The sequence below is a fragment of the Durio zibethinus genome, chromosome 23 (genome assembly GCF_047325235.1).
Source record: "Durio zibethinus cultivar Kanyao isolate XHJ-2024 chromosome 23, ASM4732523v1, whole genome shotgun sequence".
Taxonomy (NCBI): Eukaryota; Viridiplantae; Streptophyta; class Magnoliopsida; order Malvales; family Malvaceae; genus Durio; species Durio zibethinus.
The window spans coordinates 6,787,652-6,806,551 of NC_143184.1; the positions used below are offsets into that span (position 1 = coordinate 6,787,652).

Sequence of the window (18,900 nt, forward strand, 5' to 3'; positions counted from 1 at the left end):
CTTGAACTCAAGAGAGACATTTCTTTTTTCTTTTTTCTTTTTTTCAAGAAACGTGGGTTCTGATGAATTCTATTTTTGCGGAACTCATTTTTCTTGTATATATAGTTTGATTGGTTCATTTGTTTAAAATGGGAATAGAAACTCAATCTCTTTATGTTGGAGGTTGGAGAAAACATGCAATATTATATAATATAACCATGCATTAATGGATGATAAAGCCTAATCCTTTATTCCAGTTTTTATTACTTTCCAATGGATCAAAAGCTTTAATCCAAAACGCGATAAATGGATAAACGTGGAAAAGGGTCGGACAGAGGAGGTGGCAAAGACAGAGGCAAGCAACCAGCTTCAGCCTTCTCTTCATCAACAAAAACACATCATCCTCCAACTGCTGATGAAGTTGCAGTTGATGTTAGCCATGCACACATGATAAGAAAGCAAGAAAGAAAATTTTGGCTCCTTGATCCCCCACAGTGAAGCAAATGACCTAATTACCGCTGTCAGAGACTGGAAAGTGTAACTAATGTGGAATGTAGAAATTTGCAGTAAGCCTACTAGTTTTGTTATCATTGGATTGATTTTCATGGCTTTTACCTTGTAAGTAAAAATCTGCGAATTTTATTTTTGTTGCACCAAGTTCATCTGCGCCAACGAATTCTGTCCGAAGGGAGTTTGGAGTAAGAGAAATTTACCCAAAAGATGGAGTTGCATCATCAGGCCTAGGAACCTCTGAAACTGCCAGTGCACATCCCATGCCCGGGGTGATAGGAGGACAGCCATCACAACAAATCCAACCATCATCACCAAATCTGAATTCACAACTAGTCAATAACAATCAGCTGTCGACTGGCTCTCAGGCTGGCTTCAATTTCAAATCTCATTTGGTAGATCATCCTTCAAGTTCATCTCCCGGAGTACGTCCGATGCTAGGGGTGATTGGAGGACAACCATTACCACAGGTTCAGTCACTAAGACCGCAAAAACAGGCTCAAATAGTTTCTTTGCAACAGTGGGAGGTCCCAGCTCTATATTCCACAGGCATCCAAGGAAGCACCTCTGGCATTAATATGTGCAAAAATCTCTGTGTTATTGCGAATTTCATTTTTCAGCTGTCCTGTTACAGGATTTACCAATTTCTTTTAAATGCTGCAATAGATTTTCTCATTATGCTATTGCAATGATACTTATTAGGAAATTGATGAAAGAAAAAACTTTCTAGTGGCCAACAATATTTACTCCTATATCACTCATCAAATCTTTAACATTGCATCAGTTGATTGTTGATCTTCTTGAGGGAAACCAAGTGCTTTTGTACGAATGTGGTTAAACAAAGGCTTTCTGTATGGCTCTCCTGATATACATGGTTTTTCTTAGGCTTTTCTAAATAATTATTATTTAAAAACGAAATGAAAAGAAATTAAATCACATTGACTAGAAAGAGTCGATTATAACCCCTCTCTTTGACCCCTTTAGAGCAGCATCGTCTAGTAAGTCTACCCTTAAGGTGAAAGAAAGAGTCACTTCTTTTGTTAACGCTCTATATTTCTCGTTTTCAGTTCCTGCTCCAAGTTCATCTGCTGAAAAGGTTTCACTTAAAAGGGAAATTGAACCTGTAGCAACAGAATCTCAAGCTGCCTCCATCGAAAGGGAAGAGGCAAACTTTTTCCAAGCTCCCGATGGGTCTTTATACGCAATTCCTGGTTCAGCCTGCCGTCTATTTGGTAAGTGCACAGAACTTCTGCTTTTCAATTTGTACAAAGAAGTTCTACAAAAGGACCTGGAATATATTTTCTTTCTTTGTCCCCAGCTCCTCAGTCGAATTCAGCTACAACAATGGAGACAACAATAAACAATATTAAACCCTACGGCTAAAAATAATCTTCCAGTGGTTGGTTGTAAGGTTCTGTTTTTTCATAGTCACGGCTACACTGAAGTTCATTCTAATATTTTTACAGTCCCAGAGCCAAGTTCCTCCACAACAAAAGTACCAACTCAAACTTCTGCAACACATGCATCAGCTCAAACAGTCAACGAGACAACGCAAACGCAGACAACTGATTCGCGGCCTAGAGGTTCTTTCTATTTATCAACTTTTAGTAATGCAAGAAATTTTATTATTTGCTACTATATTTGTTGATAATTTAAAATGTGATGCATCTCACATTAGATAGAAAGATTTAATTATTAAAGAGCAAAGTTAATTTTTGTATTAATTTTATAGATATTTTAAATAATTATGTTTGAATAGAAATAATTATCATAAAACAAATAATTATAACTATTTGAATATAAATATATTATTATTTATAAATATCATGATTAACCATTTGAATAGAAGTTTATATTTGTTCATTTATTATAAATAAATATTTTAATATAACAATTTTTACTACTTTTAATTGGAGAGTTTGAGACTTTGGTATATTATAAAAGTATAATTGCATTGAAGAAAGTGTTATTAACGCCTCAAAGCCAAAAAAATTTTTCTATTATTTCTCTTCTCTTATTTATTTTATTCTAACAATTTAAAAGTAATTATAAGAAATTTATATTTCGCATAAGAAAGATATAAGGAAAAAAAATTAGCATGATTTGAAGATCATTATTAGAAGAGGCTTAAAGTGATAAATGATTAATGTTTTCATGAACCAAAATGTTTATTTTCAAAAGATCTTCAGTAGAGGTATGTATTTTATTTTTTGCATAATTACTGGTAAAAAAATTGATTGGATGAGATAAACAAGTTAAAAACTAATTTCATTAGTATGTAAAGTCAAAATATAGTATGCAAAATATTGATTATATTATATAAGTTTACACATATACTGAAATTAGCTCCCCAATTGGGTTTAATAAATTGTGTTGTATCTATTTGAAAAATCGATACTTATAAAGATTCAGATAAGAAATAGCCTGAAAACATAAAAGAGAAAGACATGAATTGATTTACGACCAAAAGAATTATCACTTGTTATAAAGTAACGAATTAAATTAAGTTCTAAAGGAATGACCGATTGTTTAATTATCATATCTTGATTATATATAGAACAAGCAAATTGTTTCATGATTTCTATGAAAATAATCGAAAATAGGTAAAGGTATTTACCATGAAAAATTAAATGTAAGTCGAGAATATATACAAAAAATAATATTTTACTACAATATTAGTTTTATTTTTAAATCAGTGCACCAAAATTGAGATAATAAATTGAGTCAAGCTATATGTATGGTTCTATCTTTATTAGTCGTTTATAAATCAAATATTGATTTTTTTAATTTATTATTGGTTTAAATTTTGATTAGTGTTCAATTTTCATGAAAACCAATTAAAATTAGATTGATGTATGTGAATAATTATTATTAAGATATGGTATTTCATGGATTAATTGGTGGATAATAAACTAAATAATTGTTATTATCATAAACATAGTCAATGTAACATGTATTTTGCCTGCTGGATGTGTTGCACTATAAAATAAAATTTTATTGTGAACAATCATAAAGTGAAAATCATAAATCGCCATCAAAGAGTTAATCAATAATTACACAAAAGCATTGTTGCTTTTTTCATATAAAGATATTTTTGCTTCTTTTACTTAAAAAATGGCCTTTTGTAGGTTGTTAAAATGAAAAAGTGCATAAGTTTTCAAGGTTTTCAATAGTTTAATTACAATGACAAGGATGTAGCTGGTTGTACACCATAATAACATATGAGCTTAGATAATAATATTGGTTTGTGAAAGCTATAAACCTTGAAATTAACCAATCAATTATTTAACCAATGCAAATTTATCATGAGTTTTTTGCATGAAATATGAATAGAACTCATATTATAATTATTGTTTATGCTATTTTATGAAAATAATTCTTTGGATTCATGTTTCATAACTCGCATTGAAATGGTGATCTAGATATGAACATATTGATCACAAAATAATTGTGCAAGTATTTGAAATTGGAGTTAAATATACTATGGACTCTTATTATACATAAGCATATTGGTCCTATGAGTAAAGTTTGAATTTATTATATATTAGAAAATGTTATGACCAATTAAAAGTGGTAAATAACAGAGATATATAGACTACAAAATGGTGGAGAAATAAAGTTTTCATAAAATTTTGAAATCAAGTTTAGATGTTTCAATAGTCATGAATTTGGAATTGGCTATTGGCCAATTAATATATGCATTGAAAACACATGATAATATTTGAGATAATTGGTTTTCACTAAAAGCCATCACTATAAATGAGATAACTTCAATAGCCAAATCTACATGATTTGTAGGTATAATGCAAATTATTATTGTTGACTTAGAATAGCCATAAGCCAAAATCGATGCCACGATCTTAATCACATTATAGTAATTTTTTGTTATGTATATGATTTAATTCATGGACTGTATAAATGATTTATCATATATGGTTTTATTAAAAATTTTGAAATATAGTGAAAATTTTAAAGTATATTTACTTTAGAAGCCATGAGTTATTCAAAGATCTTGTAACTATGAAAACTTTTATAATAGCAAAAGAAATGCTATTTGATCCATCTGGGTGATGGAAATGATTTTGTATATGGTAAAAAAAAATTATTAATAGTGTTCATGATTAAATAGATTCATATAAGTATTTATGAATTGACATAAAAAAATCTTAAAATGAGACTATAGAAGCATAATTATATTTGAAATTTACTTATTGATGTAAACTCTTATATTGAGTTAAAATATAAAAGTTTTGAAACTTTTATAAAAAGAAAATATTAACATATAAAATATTTGCTAGTTATCTTCTACTAATGGTATATTTATAAACCTCCAACTTACCAAAAAAAATCACAAATAGTGAACAGATAAATGAAATGACAACTTGATTAAGTATATATGATATCTTAATAATTGAGATATTTATCAAAACCAATATCAATAAACCCGTTTTACCCTCTACATGTTAAGTAAATTAGAATTCTCATTCCAAAATGAACTACTAGCCACTATGAATCTATTGTATATACTTATATATATAACTAGATCTTATCCGTCTACTGATTTATTCAGTAATTAAATCGAACGGCCCTTTTAACTCAGTGGTAGAGTAACACCATGGTAAGACGTAAGTCATCGGTTCAAATCCAATAAAGGGCTTTTGGCTTTTTTTTTTCACAAAACTCTAATGAAATAGTAGTTTTCATATTTAAACGAAGAATAAGGGTGTTGTTTTTATTGGTAATAAAAAACCAACTATATATGTATAATAATTTAATTAGAAACTATAAAATTTAACTCTAATAAGTTATTATTCTAATGAGTTAGAGTATAGTAGAGATATTCTTTAATAAAAGAATACGTATTTCCACATGGTAGGGGTGATAAGAATTAACAGAAATAAAAATTATCACTATATTGTGGTAAAAGTTTAGTATAATTTTATGAGCAAATTATACAAGCTAATAAATATAGACATTATTAAAGTAAAGTCATAAAAAAGTCTTTAAAAATATTAAAATGACTAAAATGGTTTGATTTATTCATTGAGTTTATCCAATTGTATTAGAAGTATAATTGCATTAAAGATATATAAAAGCATATAGAATGGTTGAAATTTATGAGTATAAAGTTATGACTACGACCAAAACCAACTATTTCTTAAAATAATAAAAATAAGGCAATAATGTCTAGAGCATATAAATGATATGTAAAATGAAAAGTTTAGATTTATTAGCCTAAAGTGATTATTTTGATTATTTTAAAGATTCAATCTCAAGTTGGGGTAATTACCATAAAAAAATTTGAATTTCAAGATATTTGATTAGTAATACTACAAGTAGAATGAATTTAAACCCTTACCAGTAAACACCAATGATAGGAACCTGACTTTGAATTAGGAACATCTAATTATAAAGTTTAATAGGTAATAACAAGTTATTGTTATGTATCTGTTAAATACTAGTAAAATCTATTCGAATTTTAGAAACTAATATGATCCATTGAGTGGGGGAATAAGTTTTTATACTCCTAATGAAATTTTATATGTTTAAAGCAATTAAGACATAATGAAAACTGTACCTATATAAACATAGAAGCAATACTACTTTTAACAAGAAGAATTGGGATCTCTCTTACAAATGTTTATGAATAGGATAAGTACATGGCCATAATAGTACTGAAAGTGGTTATAAACCTCTAATAGAAAAATAAATAAATATTATGTGTGTTATATTTTTAATTCGAATACTAGGAGTTGAGGTTTAATCTATGAACACCATCAACTTCGTTAGAATTTTAAGATATATACGCTAATTGAATATTTAAATTGAGAAATACCTTCTTATATTCATAATATCTATTTGTGTGAAATGTTAAATACATTCCAAACTAATGGGAGATTGTTGGTAGTTTAGAATGTAGTGCATCATTTATTGGATAAAAATATTTAATTATTGATAAGTAAAGTTAATTTTTATATTAATTTTATTGATATTTTAAATAATTATATTTGAATAGAAATAATTATCATAAAATAAATGGTTATAACTATTTGAATATAAATAAATTATTATTCATAAAAGTTATAACTGTACAGAAGGTCATAACTATTTAAATAGAAGTTTATGTCTGCTCATTCATTATAAATAAATATTTTAATATAATCATTTTCACTACTTTTAATTACAAAGTTTGAGAGTTTGGTGTATCCTAAAGGCATAATTGCCTTTAAGAAAATATTCTTTATGCCTGAAAACTAAAATTCTATTATATTATTTTTCTTTTCTTATTTATTTTTTCTAACACATATAAGGTGAGTAACGCAAGAAAAGTTTTTAGTTTCCATCGCATTAACATGAAATTGAAAATGGATTCTTTAAATTTCACACGTGGACATGAATTTTCTGGAGAGAAACAAAACCAAGTATTTCTAGATGACATTTCTATGGTAAAACAAAATATTTGGCTCTTTTGTACAATTCTGATATAAATGGTTTTTCTTAGTTGTTTCATTTATTGAACAAGAAAGTGTTAGCTTTTTTATATAGTTTTTCTAATATAAATAGTTTTTCTTATTTCATTTATTGAAAAACAAAAAAAAAATTATAAGAAGTAAAATTTTAAACCCTTTTGACACCCATGTTGAACACAACCATCTAGTAAGTTTTCTTGTCAATTGAGCTACCGAAAACTATATAAGAGAACATTTATTATATCTGTCCAACACTTTGAAACGATGGTAGCAGTGGTGTTTATTTATGCCTTTCATCAATTTGTAAAAAGTTCCAACTTACAGTCCATTGCTGATTAAAAGAAAGATAATACCGATAAAAAGCACAGGCATCTACAATCCACCAAGCACTCAATCCATAGATGAAATCACCTTGGAATAACAAAAGGCTATTAGTGTGCGACCATTCAACACAAAGTTAATTGTCGAGCAGGAGGAGAATCGAATGAAGGCTAATGAAACCAATGTGGGAAATAAAGACTATTCCAATGGTTTAGGCTCATAAAAGAGAAAAATGACTCAAAAGACAGAGAAAATGAGTAGACTACTATTAGAATTTTCTCTTACATGCTCAAGAAGGAAATTAATGACGAAACATGTAAAATGAAGATGATGACATGTTGACAATGTGCTAAATTATCCTTGTAACGGACTTTTCTCCCGTAAGTTTCCTCTATTTCCCTTTCACTGGGGATAGAATTTTGTTTGTAGTGTATCGTATTGCTGAATCAATAATGTAAAAACCCCATTTTGTCTGAGATTAATTCTATTATTTGGCTTGTTTTTTGTTTAATAAGAAAAAATAAAAAAAAAAAAAAAAGTTTGGGGTCATTGAGTTTGTCTGGGGCCATTTCTTTTGGGATTATAAAGTTTGGGTTAAAATCAAAGTTTAAAGCTTGAACTAAAAAGAAATTGAAACTCTTTTTGGTATAAAGTTCTCATAACTTATAAACAAGATCCCTATAAATATAAACCCAGAATCAACAATGGGACACTAATTGACAAAGAAATATACACAACAAAAAGCAGACAAAAAGCATAAAAAATTTTCAAGATAAGTTTCTGGCAAAAAAAATATTAGGATTTTTTTTTGGAATTGGGAAAATTGGTGTTGCTTAAAGGATTTTAGAAGATCAAGAGAGAAATCTGGTGTTATAGTGAATTTTTTAGATTTTTTTTGGAAATTTCATATTTCGACAATTTTTCGATGAGAGTTTTCTAGTTTTTGATGAATTCAATCGGTGTTATTTGAAGATTCTAGATAGAGGAATAAAGAAAAAGAAAAAAAGAGAGAGAGAAAGCAAGGGAAGATCTAAAGGAAAAAAAGTTTTTTGCCTTTTATACAAGCATGAAATGGTGCCATTTTTGGGCATTATAAAAGCTTGAGATCCGAGCGTTTTCATTGTGCCTGACTCGATTCATTCCACCTGACCTGGTAATCGGTCCCTGTTATCAAACCGTGACATGGAGCCGAGCTGAGCTTAGAGCTGCACCTCTTAGGCCACCTGTAATTTCTTGATATGCATTTTTTAAGCCACCAAGTCGAGCCATTCTTTTGGTATTTTTATTTTTTTTAATTTTTTAGTTTATGTTTAGTTATTTATTTATCTGTTTTTCGTTTATGTTTTTATTATTTTATTTATTATTCATTTATTTGTAATTTTTTTAAAAGAGAAAAAATATTTTTTCAAATAAAAATGAATCTTACCAACATATTGGATCGTTCAAATCTTTTAAAAATTAAATGTTTAAATAAAAAAATCTTACCAATATATTAGAATATTCAAATTTTTAATAAATTATTTTAATAGAATAAAAAACCTTACAAATATATTGGAAAGTAATTTGATTTTTAAAACAAGATTTTACTAACATATTAGAGAATCTTATTAATTTTTTATAAAAAAATAAATTTTAAGTGAAAAATAGTTTTCAATGAAACCTTACCAACATAGTGGAAATCAATTTGATTTTTAATATAAGGTTTTACCAACATATTAGAAAACCTTATTAATTTTTTATAAAAAATAAATTTTAAGAAAAAAATAATTTTTAATATAGCCTTACCAACATATTGAAAAGTAATTTGATTTTTAATATAAAGTTATATCAATATATTGGAAAGCTTTATGATTTTTAAATAAAAATTAATTAAAAATAATAATTTTCATAAAATCCTATCAACATATTGAAAGATAATTTTTAGCTGAAAAATCTACCAATATATTAAAGAATATTTTTGAAAATAAAGAGTTTTTTTTTATAAAGTTAGATTTCGAATCTCCAATGATGGAATCACTAAAAACATTGTAAATAGTAATCCCTATATAAATTTTTATGTAAATTTTTTTTTTAAATTTTACCAACATATTAGAGAATTTAGGAAAAATTTTCAATATCAATATTCTCACAAAAATTTTAATTATCACAAGTTAATTTTTTTTACAAAAATTAAATGACTCCGATGATAGAGCCTCTTTATAACGTGATTGGAGGATAATTTTTAATTGAAAATCTTACCAATATATTGGAGGATATTTTTGAAAATAAAAAGTTTTTTTACAAAGTTAGATAGAATCACTAAAAGCGTTGTAAATAACAATCTCTATGTAAATTTTTAGGTCAGAAATTTTTTTAAAATTTTATCAACATATTAGAAAATTTAAAAAAGATTTTTAATATCAAAATTCTCACAAGAATTTCAATTATCACAAATAAAATTTTTTTACAAAAATTAAATGAATCCGACAATAAAATCTCTTCATAGCATAACAAATAGTCTCCTTAAAGACTTCTAAGATGAGATGATGTTCTTGAATTATTACTAACATATAGAAGTTATTTATGGATAATTTTTTATATTAAATTACTTGATAAGTTTTTTAGGCTTTTGATAATATAAAATTAAGTTTGTATCATCTTTCAAATGTATAATGTAAGGGCGCTATAATTTTTCTCACACATAATTGTATTTTTAAATCTAGTTATGATTTTATATTCATGAATTTACTTTTTAAAAATATCTAATCAAACTTAGAATTTTTTTTAAAAATGAAATAGATTGAATTAAATAATTAATCATATCTAACAAAAAAAATTAATAATAATTCTTTAAATTAAATTTAGATGAAATTCTCGAATTTATTCGATACGACAAATAGTTAGAAACTTACGATTTTATTAAGGAAATGTGCCAAATAGAAGTGAACAATTGAACATGCAGATCGGATGATCTGACAACCCTATTAAAGCAATACACAAACAATATTTTTTTATCCAAAAGAAGGAATTCATGCATTAATTAATTGGATTTTTTTTTATCCGAAAGAGGAGTTCATGCATTAATTAAATCATAGTAGGGTAGGTAAGAACCCCACAATTCTCATCAAGAAGAATTGGGGCAATAAAGGCAAGAGCATCATTGAACAAAATAACAAGAGTCACCATACAAAGCTCCGGAGCTAAAGTTGACTTTCTTTGTCATTCCACGCCAATGCATCAAAACACCGATTCCGTCACGGTAAATATGCTTCATCGTTGTCTATTGAAATGTCTTCAACAGAGTCCTGTAATAAGAGATGAGGGTGTTAAGGCGATAGTTGATAGTTTTAGTATTGGAAATCAAGCTTATCACAATGGTAGCGTCCATCTCAATATCTAAGTTCCTAATTCCCTCATTCTTTGCCATATTATGCCATCCTGTAAAGCTTATAGTTCCGCTTCAACACTCGTTGCTTTAGGAATGTGTCTGGAAACTCCCTTAATCCATTTTCCTTCGTGATTCCTAAGAATAGCTCTGCTCCTGCTTTGTCTGGGTTTCCTATGGAGTTATCATCAGTGTTTAGCTTGAACCATCCCTGTGCTGGAGGTTTCCACTGTATGCTGATGGTGGACATAATGGGAACTTTTCTAACTTGTCTGGCCAGAGCCATAAATTCGGTAGCATGATCCAAAGCTTTTTCAACCACGTTGTTGCCTACTCGTATGCCTCCAAAGATCAGCCAGTTCCTTGTCCTCCAAATCTCTTAGCACACGAAGATAAAAGCAGTGTTCCAAGGCACTAACTTGTTCGGCATTCAAGTTTTACTAGTAGCATTTGCTTTAATCCATTTCTCCCAAGCATCCCCACTGCTCAGGCTAGATTGGATTGGATGGTTAAGGGAGGCCCACCACACCTTAGCCGTGGGACACCCAGCCAGAAGGTAATTGATCGTCTCCTCTTGGTCATTACAAAAAGCGCAATTTTCTTGAACATTTATACCTCTTGACCGAAGGAAGACTCGCGTAGGGAGGATTTTCCTGGTGCATTGCCACGCAAAAAATTTCAGTTTTGGGGATATCTTTTGTTGCCAGATCCAGCTCCACCTATCCTTATCCACCTTATCAGTTTGTATGTCCCTATTGAGGGCAAGTTTGTACGCACTTTCATTGAATTCCCCATCATTGGAGTAGTTCCAGCAGATAGCATCTACTCCTCCTTCTTACATGGCAAAAGGGATACTGTGGATTGTTTGTATAATATCCCTAGGAAAAACAAAAGAGACCGGTTGTTGCTCTGAGTCCAAGCCTTGCTTAAATTGTTTAACCGTAATGTTCTCCTCATCCTTATTGAGAGGTCCAGCAACAAGGGCTCTGATTTTTCCAAGCCCTGTCCAGTTATCCTCCCAAAAACTAATTCTTGCTCCATCCTGTATTGTCCATCTAATCCCTCTTTCAAGAATATATTGGCAGCTGCTGAGGGCTTTCCATATGACCGACACATCGTGTCTCACTACCATATTGTTGCTGTGATGAAGATATTTTCCCGTTAGAGTTCTAACCCATAGGTCATTTTGGTTGTGGATCATTCTCCATGCTCGTTTGGTTAATATAGCTTGGTTTCTGTTAGATTTTAGTCTCAATCCACCTTTTCTTTTTCTTTGGTCACTTCCTCCCAGCTTAAAAGGTAGAGTTTTCTGGTATTTCCAGTCCATCCCCATAGGAATTTTCTGTTTGATCTTGTCGAGCTCATGGCAGATAGCACTAGGAAGGGCCTTACATTGCATGTAGTGTGAGGGAATAGCTTCCATTGTGGATTGGATAAAAACCATTCTGCCTGTTGGGGACAAAAGATTAGCATTCCAACCTGCAAATTTAGAATGTGTATGAGGGAATAGCTTCCATTTTTAGTTCTCTTTATATTCAGTCCGCTGGTGATCTACTCTCTATTGATCCTGTCTGTGTTTCTTGAGAACAGGATTCTGGATTTGTCCTAGTTTGTCAGCTCTAGAGAAGAGTATAATATCATCAGCGAACATTAGGCCCTAGGGGAGGTCCTGGATCATGTTATTCAGGTACTCCATGCATATGATAAATATGCAAGGTGATAAGGGGATCTCTTTGTCTGATGCCTCTAAAGCGTAAGAAGCTGTCTAATTTTCCTCCATTGAACCCAATCTCAAATGCTCCAACCATTCGAGCTTGTGCATGGAAGTTGCGGATTCAAAGTAATGGATATTGCGGGATTCGACGTAAAAAGTTGGGGGTTCAAAGTAAAGGATGCTGCGGTATTCGAGGTAACTTATGCATATAGTATCATCCGGTAAACATAAGGGTTAGGGGACCTTAGATTAAGATTAAGAAAATCACATCAGCACTATGCAATAAAAAGGATAACAATCAGACGGACAAGATGATAAAAAATGAAGGGGATTTTTATTGAAGGGGAATCGACAATTACGGTTTAAAACATAGAAAGGCATCAAATTGCATACTGCTAAATACGTGATAGAACATGTAAAAATCAACACTCAACAATTAATGCCACTTAAACAAACAGCCCAAAAGTTTTTAACCTTAAAACGACACAGACAAAGACACAGAAATCCTCATAGAAACCCAAAGATCTGATTCCCCAATCAGACATAATATAAACACTATCTTTACGCTCCACCCTTAATCATCTCAAAATCGTTACATTATTATTTCTTGTTTTTACTTCCAGCACCGCCGCCCGAATTGTTCCCTCCAGCAGCCGCCTGCGCCGCCTTCTTTGCCGCTTTTTCTTGCAAGGCCTTTGCGTCTCTGCCCATACAGAAAAATTGGCACAATTCCCAAAATCAGTAAGGAAAAAGAAGACGCAAAATTAGACTGAATTTTACAAAATAAAGAAAATTAAAAGGAAAAAAAAAAAGAAAAGAGGTAACCTTTCACGGCGTTGTTCAGGGGTTAACCCATCATCCTTGACATTCTTGCCTTTGTTGGCTACTCTGGCTTGAGCCCTTTCTCGATCTCGATCTCTCTGGTTACCACGTTAGCTTAAGTTAAAGAATTAACAATAGCAGGAATACCCAATTTTTTTTTTACAATTAATTCCCCAAAAATTACGAATTATTCATTAATCAAACAAATTAAAAGGATATGAGTCATCGTTGATTCTCGGAAACGAAGTAACGACCAGCGAAGATTCAACCCTGAAAAATTCACACAACAGATAGCTCAATTAAACAATAAAAGTCAAAAAATGAAACAATTGAGAGAATGAGAGAGAAAAATACCCTTTGATTGAGACAAAAGAGAAAGGGAACTGGAATTTTTTGTGAAGAAGAGAAGAAGGAAGGCGTGGACTTTAGGAAAGAAGCGAAAGGACTAAAAGAAAGAGTTGTTGTTAGCCAATGGATCTATGGAAGACTCGAGAAGCCGCACATATTCTGTTCTTACGTGTACTAACCATAATTTATTAATTAATTAGCTGGATGCCAATTTCAGCCCGTAGATTTATGGAAAATTTGATTCCAACGTTTACGAGTGGTAATGTATTCCTCACCGTCCGATTTTAAGGAGACTTTTTTTGACCGCTTGCTCTCGGTATTGAACTTTGGATTTCGATTCTGTTTATTCTGGGCTTTCTTTTATCTGCTCCTGTATTGATTACGCTTCCTATTGTTTATTGATCCTGAGTGAAGTTTGGATCCAGATTTTCCAACAAGAAGAAAGCTCTATGCCTTTATTTATTTTTATCTTATAAATAATAAATGTACTAAACTCGAAAGCTTCAAAAAAAATGAAAATTATCCAAATTTAAATTTTTAATTCATTTAAATTTAAAATTTAAAAAATAAAATCAAGTTCAAATTGGAATAAAAAGAATAGACATTAGTACTATGAATAGAATTGAGATGTAGTTTGGCGCGAGATTGATTTTCAAAATCTAAGCTTAGGCATTAATATTGTAATATAAAATATATTTTTACATCATACATAAATAGTAATATCTTTTCATCATTAATATATAAAATTTTGAGCATAGGCTTTGTAAGTTTTGTTTAGTTTTAAAGGGATTGAGTTCAAGTTTCCAATTTTTTAATGGAACATTTATTGGCCATAAATTTGATTCAGTCACACTTTAATCTCATAAAATATTATTAAAAAATATTATTATTTAATATGCAAATACCATAAATAAAGTTTAAAAATTTGATATATATTTTTATTATATTGATTTTTACTGTTTTAGATTAGTTTAAAGTATATATGATAATTTTAAATATGACATAGTGATAAGATACAAAAAAATTATATATATATTTTTAAAAAATGTGTTTCATGTTTATTATTTGTGATACGAAAAATACGTTTAAATACATGTAAGACACAAAAATATATTTAGATAAAACATGCCATACGTATTTATGTTTAACATATGACACGATAACAAAAAAATTCAATTTAATTTTATTATATGAGTACACGTTTAACATATTTTTAATATTTATTTTAATTTAATATAAATATATAAAGATTATTTTACTTTTTTAATTGTTTTAATTATGATACTTAATTAGTTTTTCAATACTATATAAAAATAATTTTAAACATCTAATTATGATACTCATTTAATATCTATTATAAAATTATTTTTACATTAATAATATAAATACAATAGAAATATTAATATTAGTCTTGTATATTATTATTTTATTATTTAATATTTAATAGTTCATCATTTTGAATTTGATAATGCAAACTAATATAATTGTACAATATATTAAAATTTTAAAATATATTAAATGGGTATCAATTGTTTTATTTTTTTTAATATGCAAGTGATATGTCAAGTTTATTAAATTATAAATTATAGATAATTTATAGTTATATATTATTTTAATCGTGTTTTTATATATATTCGTATTAATCATGTATATTAGTGTATATATGTATTAGTCGTATATATTTGTATATATTCATATTATTTGTGTTTATTCTTATCGTGATTAAATAAATTAATTATATATGTGTTAATCGTATCGTGTCACATGTAACACATATAATAAATATGACATATTCGTGTTTAGAATTTAAATACATTTTATACTCCTTCAATCCCAATTTATTTGTTTTGTATTGACTTTCATAGAGTTTAAGAAAAAACCTTTGGCTTTAATGTATTTAATATTAAGATTAATTTTTTTTTTATAAAATTAAAGTTTCATAATTTTTAATATTAAAAAATAAAAAATCATAAAAAATATTTTTAAAATATTAAAGATAAGAGTTTTATATATTAAAAAAAAAACATAATTTTAAGATATCCTAAAAAGAAAAGATGAACAATGAAAATGGAATAGAAAGATTAATTCATATCGTGTTTATATTTTAATAATTCATATTATTATAAATATCAAATACAACATAAAAATATGAATTATCAAGTATAATTTAAATATATGCATCAATCTTTTAATTATACAGTTACACTGATAAAATAAAAAAATAACAGATTATATATTAAATGTTTTTAATAATAAAAAATAAAATAAATAGGAACATAAATAATATACATATTCCAGAAAAAAAAAAAAAAAAAACTGAAAATGAAATGGGAAGGGGGAGTTATTAGTAAAATTCCAGCTTCATTTACTTTCCGCGAAGGTAGGGAATTAAGGAAAAGGCCCCTCGTGTTTCCCATGAGACTCGCTCAATTGTCACAAACTCTCTCCTTTTATCTTTCATTCTCTATTCCTCCCCCTCCAAAGTCCAAACTCTCCATTGAAAACAAATTAAAACAAAACCAAAACCAGAAATCTAAGAAAGACAGATTATTATAAAAAAAAAAAGAGAGAGAGAGAGAGAAGGATATTTGTTTAGACAAAGGAAGTCCTTTTGGGTGGGTGCCCCATTTTATTTTTTTAATAATATAATCCTTCTTTTATTTTTAATAGTAATATTTTATTTTGGGATAAAAAAAAAGGAAACCGAAGAAAATATGATTGTTATCTCATATTAGATTAAGAAAACAAATAAATTTATTTACTGGAAGTTGTATTTTGCTTTTGTTTTCTTTTACAGGTGAATAATTGAAAGCTGTGAAAAATTTCACCAGAGTTCAATCTTAAGGTATCCATTTATCCAATAACTTTTACTCATTACTAATCTTAAACAAGTACAATATATATATATATATATATATTTAACTGTAATGCAATAGAAAGTGGTAACCGGAGGCTCACGCTTTTAAGCAGATGTCAGCGGTTGACAATGGCCGGAACAATCTGGCTGGTCTATCTCTCGACGACGTTTTGCGAAACACCAAACGGTCTGAACCACCAACGACCCACAACCGTACGCTTCTGGATATTACACGAGACGATGGGTCTAACAAGGACAAGAAGAGTTGGAAAACGTTTCGGGAAAAGCTCCGGCTCAAGCGAGCGGGGTCCGCTTGGACCTCCTCGGTTCCTATCCCAGCTTCCGATGTGAATGTTCATAGTAGCAAATCCCAGTTCTCGCGGCGCGGTTCGTTTCGTTCTAACTCTGCTGACTCGACCCACATTGAGGATGGAGATGAACATGCCTCGGTATCTGATCCACCGGTTGTGAACTCTCGGTTGCAATTGTCGCGGAAGGGTTCCGTTCGGTTCGTGAACAATCCGACTCAGACGGATCACGATGATTGGGTGGATGTCAGCATGCCGAGCCAATGTCCACCCTCGAGAAGCTTCAGGCCACAAATTACCCGCCATCATTCCACTCGTTTTCCTGCCTCGGACACTGACGGAAACGACGTTGACAGCATCGACGACGACAACTCTCCTGTGGCACTTGATGGATCGCGCCAACTGGGAGCGGCATTGCGGGAGAGGACATTGTCTGCCAGAGAAGCAGTGGCTGCACAGGAAGCAGCGGAAGCGGCAGCAGCTGCTGCAGCCTCAGCGGAACAAGCAGCAGCAGAAGCGGGTGCGGCTGAGGAGCCAGTAAAGATGTCGTTGATGGATTTGTTGGGGGAAACGGGATCGACATACGGGATGGGCGACGACGATGACGAGTACGTCGAGGAAGAAGAGGAGGAGGAGGAAGAGGAAGAAGATGTAGTGGAAGCGAGTGGCGGAATCGAGCACACTTGTTGTGTGTGCATGGTTAGGCATAAAGGTGCGGCGTTAATTCCCTGTGGTCATACGTTTTGTCGGCTTTGTTCAAGGGAGCTTTTGGTTCAGAGAGGGAACTGTCCGCTTTGCAACGGCTTCATCCTGGAAATCCTTGATATCTTTTGATTTCTTTTATCCAGTTCTTACTTCTTTTCAATTTTGGTAATTCTTTTTCAATGTCATAAGGTTTAAATCATCTCCCATCTATGATTGTGAAGAAATTGTTTAAACATTACTTCTCTTCCCACTTTCTTCTACTTCTTCCAATTTTTGGTTGGTCTTTAGGTTTGTCCCTTCTGGGATTGCAATGAATGATTATTATTGCTAAAATAAGTAAAATAATAATCTAGGCTTATTTGATTTCTCACTAACAAGTTCTCTTTTTCCATGTTTAAAGATGAACCATGGATAGATTTGCTTAGATGCATTCATCAAGATTTCAAGAAAATAAGCAAGAAATCAAAGCTTAGAAAACAGTTCACGATACTTAAAACAGCTTTCACAAACTTCAATCATTCCGATTTCCACATCAAAATACACTTGCCAGAGTTACGAGGACATGGGACCTTGATTCCAAAGCATTTAAAATATGTTGAAGCCCAAATGCCAGAGGCCAGAGGCTGCTTCATCACGCTACTTGCGGCCTTAACTTTTGGACACAACAGCCATGAAAAGTGTGTAGCACTGTCTTCCAGAGTCCTTTGTTTTTTCCGATTCGGTTTAAAGCCTTTCAGATAACGAGCATGCTAAATCTTTCGACTCAATTTCCTATGAGACAGCCACTGTAATGAAAAAGAACCCAACTTGCCATTTTTAGATCAAAACTCATTTCAATTACGTTCCCAACCCAAAATATGAAATTCCTTGGTATACAAGTGAATGCCCGACATTCATATCCATTTGGAAAAAGCCCAGGGCATTATTAAATCAAAAGTCTTTCACTCCATATTTTTAGTTTTTATCACACTTAAATTTAGTGTTAAGTAAACTCAAAACTTAATTTAATTAGTCTATGCAATTAACTTTAAGAGATGACATCCAACATGTATTAAGTTCAAATCCCAATACCTGCGACCAATCCCTTATTCCCAAGCTACGGCCTCTTATGTAACAAAAACTTCTGAGTTAAGTCCCTTGTTATCTAGATCTCTAGCCATAAGCCCATGCAGAAATTTGGTGTCAAATTGAATGAAATAGCTTCATCAAAATACACAAGGTTCGATGAAAAAGAATGGAATCAACCTTAGATTTGAGTGAAATAAAGGGGAAAGGAAAACAACATGCTTGGCCGAAATTGTCGAGAAGTCGACAGAAGCAGTTTATAGATAGCTGAACACGGTGCAAAATTCACTTTAACCTATAAAGGGCAAATCTGAATAAAGAAAAAGGATCAAGACACTGACATTGTTTCATTGAAGTTTTCCTCGTGATAAGAAATTAAGTGAATAATGCATGAATGAAAAATCCTACCCAATCGTTCAGGCAGAAAATTTGCAAAA

General features: G+C 30.5%; 2 protein-coding genes across 2 annotated transcripts; one reads left to right on the forward strand and one right to left on the reverse strand.

Moving 5' to 3' along the window:
• Window positions 1-12,670: 12,670 nt before the first annotated feature.
• LOC111313476 (uncharacterized) lies at window positions 12,671-13,726 on the reverse strand. The gene is made up of 4 exons (XM_022914159.2): window positions 13,535-13,726; window positions 13,400-13,450; window positions 13,184-13,289; window positions 12,671-13,061 (listed from the first exon to the last, which is right to left on the reverse strand). The coding sequence occupies exons 2-4, from the start codon at window positions 13,404-13,406 to the stop codon at window positions 12,959-12,961; spliced, it is 216 nt and encodes a 71-aa protein (XP_022769894.1). The 5' UTR covers window positions 13,407-13,450; window positions 13,535-13,726; the 3' UTR covers window positions 12,671-12,958.
• A 2,703-nt stretch (window positions 13,727-16,429) lies between these two features.
• On the forward strand, window positions 16,430-17,643 carry LOC111313098 (uncharacterized). Its single transcript, XM_022913810.2, has one exon. It carries the CDS (start codon window positions 16,499-16,501, stop codon window positions 17,525-17,527), a length of 1,029 nt encoding a protein of 342 aa, XP_022769545.2. The 5' UTR covers window positions 16,430-16,498; the 3' UTR covers window positions 17,528-17,643.
• The last annotated feature ends 1,257 nt before the right edge of the window (window positions 17,644-18,900 follow it).